The sequence below is a fragment of the Odontomachus brunneus genome, unplaced genomic scaffold, assembly GCF_010583005.1.
Source record: "Odontomachus brunneus isolate Ranch 3 - 2012 unplaced genomic scaffold, Obru_v1 Obru_scaffold_170, whole genome shotgun sequence".
Lineage (NCBI taxonomy): Eukaryota > Metazoa > Arthropoda > Insecta > Hymenoptera > Formicidae > Odontomachus > Odontomachus brunneus.
The window spans coordinates 44,687-52,721 of NW_022639620.1; the positions used below are offsets into that span (position 1 = coordinate 44,687).

The following is an 8,035-nucleotide window of genomic DNA, read 5'->3' on the forward strand; positions in this document are numbered from 1 at the left end:
GTACTTTGTGTTGTGGTATTAGAATTCAGCAGTGACCACAAGTGGAGTTCATCTGTTTCGTTTCTGAAAGACTCAGTTACAGCTTGGATTGCTTGGTGGCTGCTAATATGGGTGTATATCAATTGGACACGGGGCAATTCGACACAGTCCAATCACAAGTCGCTGTTCCAAGGGACCCTACAAATGTCTCTAATCACACAGTGCTGTGATTGGCTGTGTCCAAATGCACCGTGTCCAAGTGCACCGCTCCAGCTAATATTGCTCTTTGTAAGACATGTGCATGTTTTCGGTGTCTTTCTTGCTTTTAGTTTTCTTTAAGTTAGTTGCAAGTTTTTATGGAATACTTTTCCACGTAATGGACTGGCAAGATATTTCATGTCGGTCCCTCAATCTCTACTGAAGTATCGTATGTTTGGTATGCATAAATATTAATAAAACTCTACACTTCATATAATTATAGCGTGAATTCTTCACAACCAAATATGGAGAATACTAGATTTGAGGCTTTCACGGCCATTAATACAATTTATAGGTATAGCTTCCGGAATGGAGCCGTGTCTTGAATCAGCGATGTGCCGACGTTTCGCAAACGTTGCAGTTTGCATCATCAGGGCTGAGAACTCTGATACTGAGATCCCTTGGGTAAAGGTTGTCCTTATATGCCTACCCTACCCTTTCCTGCCAACCTTTTTCCACTAATAGAACATTGCTTAATTTCAACTTATTTTCAATTCCAAGGAGAGTTCTTCGAACAAACCTCTGGAGCGGCAATGTGATCGCCTATATCTCCTATCATTGCAAACATCTTTATAGAACATTTTGAAAATGAAGTTCTGAAGAACGCACCACTGAAACCATCCACATGATTTCGGTATGTTGACGATACCTTTGTGATTTGGAATCATGGTAGGGAAACTCTTTCTCAGTTTCTCGGTTTTCTCAATTCACAGCATCCCAGTATTCAGTTCACAATGGTAGTGGAACAAAATAATCAAATTCCCTTTCTGGATGTGCTAGTCCAAAGGAACCAAAATGGTACCTTAAGTCACCAGGTCTACCGGAAACCAACACATACGGACTGCTATCAGCATGCAACCTCTCATCATCATCCCTCGCAAAAGAATTATGTCATAAGTTCATTGGTTTACAGAGCGTTCACAATTTCAGAATCATCTTCTCTGGATGGAGAATTAGAACACATCAGTACAGTCTTAACCAAAAATGGATACAATAACAAAAACATCTCGCAAACAATACAAAACCTGAAGAACAGAATGCTCAGTTCTAAAAACGCTGACACACTAGATGAAGAGAGAGAAAAGAAAAAGACGGCTGTCCTTCCATATCTTCAGGGCATAACAGAACCTATCAGCAGGATTCTGGATAAACACGATATCAAAATAATCTTCAAACCCCATAGAAAGATTTCCCAGTTACTTCCAAATCTGAAGGATCATAAATCATTCCTGGAGACTTCAGGTGTATATAAGATCCCTTGCTCTTGTGGTAAAGTTTATATAGGGGAAACCGGGAGGAAGATCAGTACGCGAATCAAAGAATATCAGCGATATACTAAGTACGGCCACTTTGCTCAATCAGCCCTAGCTGGATGGAGACTGGACACTCCGTACAATATGACAAGGCCACCAGACTGGCTCCATCGCAGAGCTATTTTGCAAGAAAACATCACGAAGGTCTAGAAATTTTAAAACATTCCAACAATCTCAACCGAGACAAAGGTATGCAAGTAAACTCTGTTTGGCACACTGCTCTCCCGGTTTTTTAATTGACCAGCTTGTATCAGATTTGCGTTCTTGGTTTGCGCAAAGTCTGATTGCCGGGACGGCCTCGCACGAGACCCGGTGACGTGAGGAACGGGAGATAGTCTGGTTTGACGACGAATTAATGTAAGCTGATGTCTCAACAAAACAACTTTATTTTGGTTGCGCTCTTGGTCGGCGTGATCTTGAGATTGCCTGGATCGCTCCGCACACGGAAATCTTCTTCTCCGTGATCAGCCGGTCTCAATAATCGCGATGGAAAGCTTGTTAGCCCGCGTACAATCCGCGACTTGTCGGAAATCTTGCCGCAGACCACTGAGATCCTCGGAAGCGATGAAATCGTACGGCGACCCGCGGATTGGTTGGAACTGGCCGTAAATCGGGCACAACCAAATTCGACGAATATCTACTAAACTCGATCGCGCGAGAGAGCACAATAAATAGCCGACAGTTGGAGCCTTGCGCACCGCCGACCCAACTGTAGCGGATATAACTTGCTTCCCCTGAAGCAGTTGAAAGTCGCCCGAATGAATGCAACGAAAGGATCGTCTTCTTATTCCGGACTACGAGTGCGGTCCGTCCGATTAACAGATTATACCACGACCAGAAGGCGAAGCTATCGACTTGCCGCGCACGGTGTCTAATATGGGTGTATATCAGTTGGACACGGGGCAATCACAAGTCGCTGTTCCAAGGGACCCTACAAATGTTTCTAATCACACGGTGCTGTGATTGGCTGTGTCCAAATGCATCGTGTCCAAGTGCACCGCTCCCGTCTAATATACCCGTCGGGTTGTGCTCTGTCGCGCGCGGATTGGCGATTTTATGGTCGTGAGATTAACGCATTCCTTGATCTCCTTAAAGGGAGATAAAGTGTTGCGAAGCGAGGATCCGCGGCGCGTGCCGGCTGTTGATTCGCGGAATCGTTGTTTCAGCCGCGGTTGCTATGCCAACGTCAAAGATTACTTAATCGGAGCGATATGATTATCCAGCACGCGCCACGGATCCGCTTGTTTACGTGTCCTTGCTTGATATCACTCGCGAATAAATATGTTCGAGATTTGGAATAGATGTTACGTGTTCTCTCGATTTTCTGAAATATTATTGAATCTACTGAAGGTTCTGGAATATTATATCCGCAGCTCATCGGCGTCGAATCCCGAACACAGCTGATCAATTAAAATGCGCTGATTGGCTGGATTCAAGCTACGTCCGCTATCCCCAGCGCCATCTACACAAGGGGTAGGGTAGGCATATAAGGACAACCTTTACCCAAGGGAGCTTAGTATCAGAGTTCTCAGCCCTGATGATGCAAACTGCAACGTTTGCGAAACGTCGGCACATCGCTGATTCAAGACACGGCTCCATTCCGGAAACTATACCTATAAATATGGAGAATATGTATGTAGGAGTTTTTCAGAGTTTGCCTAAGTGATGCTGTTTCACGTCGTCCATTCCCATTTTAGTCCTCGAATGCCATCCCACGCGACACAGCGCTCACTTTGAAACGTATCCTACACCCCACAATCTCTCCAGAACAGTATATACGGCCTCGGGAGCGGTGTACTTGGACACGGTGCATTTGGACACAGCCAATCACAGCACCGTGTGATTAGAGACATTTGTAGGGTCCCTTGGAACAGCGACTTGTGATTGGACTGTGTCCAATTGCCCCGTGTCCTACTTGAGGAATGATCGTGAAGCCACAATCAACACTCCGTTCTAGAGCAATAGCAGTAGTTACTTCTAATATAGATAACGCACAATGCAGCCGGCAATTGCAATTAAACGACATGGTAATAAAATGAATTGTTAATTTATGATTTCAATAGGGATATCTTAGTATATATACAACATAAGATAGTTTCATCTTAGTTCAGTTTTTCAATGATTTGACGTATATATTATTATGCATATATTTGGTTCTTTAATTAGTTACATATTATTAACAGTATTCATGTTTCATATACAATGGACATGGAACATGAATATCCATACTCCATTGATGTACAACAACAGTCACGTTCATGGAATATTCATGGAAATAGTGAATATAGTGACCGACTATCTGTATCAAGTAGATCCAATAGTGATGTAAGTAAATTATATCTTTCTGTTTATGAAAAACGTTACAGTACTTTATTATATACAATAAAAATTTGTGAAAGTGTATACACACAATATAAACGCATATTCTTTTTTGTAGAACGAAGAAATGTTGAGTAGAGTATCGTCAATTCTAAATATTCCAAGTGAGAAAGAATCCAGTAACAGTTATGACAATGATACACAAGATGATGATAATTCATTTCATGAAGATAGCTGTGATAATAGTGATAACGATGCGTTTGAGGATGCAAAAGATATCAAGAAATTTGAATACATCCCAGGAGACAACAATGTATGTATTTTTGTAACAAATATTAAGAAAATTTGTTGCTATAATTTTTATATTGTAATACATTGGGCATTCAACACATTAACATTGTTTGCATTTAAATGAAGTCCCCTTAATGAATACAATGATTTCGTTTTTCAGACTCGAGACTCACTTTATGAAGGTTCTCGTATATCAAAAGAAGAAGGATATTTATTACTCTTGCATTTCACCATTCGTCATCATTTAAGTGACGTAGCATTAGAACATCTTATTGAGTTGATAGATTTGTTACTACCTAATTCTGTATTCAGAAGTAAGTACATGTTTTTCAATGAGTATGAAAATTTCGTTTCTGTATGCAAACATTATTATTGTCCGAATTGCGAAAGAATCTTAAATCTGAACCATCTTAAAGAGAATACAAATGTTACATGTTTGCAATGCAGTACAAAATATATGAAGTCATTTTTGACAAATAACATGTACTACTTCATACATCTTCCGTTACAAAGCCAATTACATAAGATTGTAAACAGTCATGTCTATGATTTGTTAGTTAAGAGGAATGAGTCAATTTCTGATGTATCTTCCGGGACTTTTTATAGATCAATGGTAGAAAATGGTATGATTTCTGAAAACGATATTACTTTGCAATTTAATACGGATGGCGTTAAACTGTGCCGTTCTTCGCCATTTTCTCTGTGGCCAATCCAAGTGTGTATAAATGAATTGTCATATAGAATTCGAAGAGAAAATATGATACTTTGTGGTCTATGGTATGGTCGCGATAAAGCTAATATGCATTTATATTTAAATTCTTTTGTTGAAGAATTGACTTCTTTACATGAGAAAGGAATCATACGGAATGTAAACGGACAAAAAATGTGTATAAAAATTCATACAATTGTAAGCCCTGTAGATTCTGTTGCAAGGCCAATTCTTCAAGAAATTGTACAATATAATGGACGATATAATAATGTTCATTTTGCTTGCATGAAGGTCAGCAGGTCACAGTGGGAAGAGGATCAACAAGAGTTTATCCGGGAGATGTAGGCAGTAATAGAACACTACGTCAACATGAACAAGATTGTAAAATATGTATGCAGGGTGGCAAGATTGTGAGAGGTATCAAAGGACCTTCTATTCTTATGCTGTTACCAGTATTCAATATTGTCACTTCGTTCACGCCGGATTATCTTCATAGTATTTTATTGGGAGTCGTGAAGACATTCACTGAGGCATGGTTTGATTCTGCTTATCATGACAAACCATGGTATCTTGGCACCAAGACGATTATATTTAATAGAAAACTATTAAAGATAAAGCCGCCATGTGAAATAACGCGAACTCCACGGTCAATTAATAAGAGAAAAATATGGAAAGGTTCTGAATGGAAACATTTTCTTCTCTACTATTCCATGATATGTATGCAAAATATAATGCCTACAGCATATCTTAAGCATTGGTTTTATCTAGTGTTCAGTATGTATATATTGTTGGAAGAAAAAATAACAAACACAGATTTTTCTTCAGCTGAAATTGCTATACAACGTTTTGTATTTCAAATTGAACAGTTATACGGTATACAATTCTATAAATTTAATGTACATTTAATGCTTCACATATCTTCATCCGTTAAAAGATTTGGTGCTCTTTGGGCAACATCCATGTTTCCGTTTGAACATTACAATGGAGTTTTAAGTAAAATGTTCAAAAATTCTCAAGCTGTACCAGAACGAATATGTAAATCTTATATTAGATTTAAGAATGCTGAACAATTATCTGCAATTGTTTTTTCACGCATAGACTGTTCCGAAGATGCAAGAACACTGTACAACAAAATAAGTGGAGTGTATCGACCTCAACAATGTATCACATACGGAAACTTTTTACGATTATTCGGAACACCAAAAATGATTAAACTATCTTTGCTTGAAAAAACAATAGTAGAAGCTTTTTTAGGCGAACATATTTTAGATTCTGCTGATAGCTTTAAACGATTTATCATAAATAAAATTTTGTGGCATACGGATATATGTAAAGCATTGAAAAAGCGTGATAATTGTACGGCTGAGTTGCATAATGGTTCTTTTATCATCATACATGTGATGTTAGGTGTTCGTACACAATCCAATGCACAATTGAAATATGTCGTCATTGGAAGACTTTTAGACAGAACTAACACAGAATTGTGCATTATTTCAGATTCTACTATATCATCGAGAAACCAATTTTTTGTATGTTCTATAACTAATACAATTATCGCGATCTGTCCTACTTCATTGCGTAGAAAATGTATCAGAATGCAATCTTATGTAGGACATGATGACTTCGTTAATACGCGCCTTGTCAACGGGAGCGGTGCACTTGGACACGGTGCATTTGGACGCAGCCAATCACAGCACCGTGTGATTAGAGACATTTGTAGGGTCCCTTGGAACAGCGACTTGTGATTGGACTGTCTCCAATTGCCCCAACTGATATACACCCCTTGTCAACAACATCGAGATAGACTAATAAAGAATTAAGTTTAATGAAGCATACACTTATGTAATTGTGCCACATTATAAACGTAATTGTCATAGAAAATAAATTTTTGTACAGCAAAAATTATATGTAATAATCTGAAAAATGTATTCCCGATAGTAATAATTATCTTTTATAGTTTTTCTATAATAACAATAAGATATATATGTTTGTACATATCAGCGCATCAAGTGCCACTTCCCAGACAGCACAAAATCTAAAATCGGGACATAAGACGTCTTAAAGACGTCTTAAGGATGTCTAATGGCTATTCTACAATAAGCAATAAGTTTTAAGTCGTAATAAAATTGACCAATTACAGTGGATTATTCTTCTAATAATCAACTATGATTGGTCAATTTTATTAGGACTTATGACTAAAAGCTTATTGTAGAATGGCCATAATAGACGTCTTTCGTGCAGACATCTTAAAGACAACTAAAGCCCGTATTTATAAGGCCTGTTCTTTGTAGCTGCACTACTGAACTAGTGCAATAAGTTAGAGTGAGAAAACGTATATTTGTTTCACTTCAATATATTGCACCAGTTCAGCAGTGCAACTACAAAGAACAGGCCTATAGTCAGATCTTATATTTAAGACCGTCTTAAGTTCATCTTCAGATGATGTACGGATTATTTCATTGGCTATGGAGTATCTGAAGATAAACTTAAGATATAAGACCCGACTATGAATATGACCCTTAAAGACGTCTTAAAGTCGTCTTATGTCCCGGTTTTGGACATTGTGCTGTCTGGGTTATAGGCCACGTTCCATTTTACGCATATGCGCGTATTTATCTAAACTTCATATCACGTATATTGTACAAAATGTGCATTACGCAATTATGCGTAAAACGGAATGCAGCCATAATACTGATATTACCACTATTGGCATTTGTAGTGTCACTTCTGACATTACTGGTGTCACTAATAATATCACTGCTAACACTAGTAGTGTCACTATCATTACTAATGGTGTCACAATTAGTACTATTAGTGTCACTAACAGTGCTACTATTAACATTGGCTGCATTCAGTAGACTCAACAGTTGCACAACAGTTGAGTAATTTATCAATGTAATTGGTCTAGATTTAGAGATCTAATAGCAAGAACCAATAATCGTTGATTGCTCACTGAGCGCTTTTTCTACTGAATGCGCCCATTAATAGTGTCACTAATAGCACTAATAGTGTAACTCACAGTGACACTATTAGCACTACTAGTGACACTACTAGAACTACTAGTAATACTATTAGTAACACTATTAGCACTAATAGTGACACTACTAGCACTACTAGTGATACTATTAGTGACACTATTACCACTAATAGTATTTTTTCGTAAGGG

The 8,035-nt window shown here is 38.2% G+C and overlaps 2 protein-coding genes across 5 annotated transcripts; both read left to right on the forward strand.

Moving 5' to 3' along the window:
* Positions 1-657: 657 nt before the first annotated feature.
* Positions 658-2,457, forward strand: LOC116851269. Its single transcript, XM_032830546.1, has 2 exons — positions 658-871; positions 951-2,457. The coding sequence occupies exons 1-2, from the start codon at positions 863-865 to the stop codon at positions 1,698-1,700; spliced, it is 759 nt and encodes a 252-aa protein (XP_032686437.1). The 5' UTR covers positions 658-862; the 3' UTR covers positions 1,701-2,457.
* Positions 2,458-3,129: 672 nt separating this feature from the next.
* Positions 3,130-6,716, forward strand: LOC116851275. Of its 4 annotated transcripts, none has more exons than XM_032830555.1 (5): positions 3,130-3,577; positions 3,734-3,875; positions 3,988-4,182; positions 4,321-4,474; positions 5,161-6,716. In XM_032830555.1, the coding sequence occupies exons 2-5, from the start codon at positions 3,753-3,755 to the stop codon at positions 6,612-6,614; spliced, it is 1,926 nt and encodes a 641-aa protein (XP_032686446.1). In that variant the 5' UTR covers positions 3,130-3,577; positions 3,734-3,752; the 3' UTR covers positions 6,615-6,716. The 4 variants fall into 4 exon arrangements, with proteins under 4 accessions (XP_032686446.1, XP_032686447.1, XP_032686448.1 ...); XM_032830553.1 differs by having other exon boundaries at positions 3,166-3,182; positions 3,248-3,875; XM_032830556.1 differs by having other exon boundaries at positions 3,145-3,875; positions 4,321-4,937; positions 5,161-5,345.
* The last annotated feature ends 1,319 nt before the right edge of the window (positions 6,717-8,035 follow it).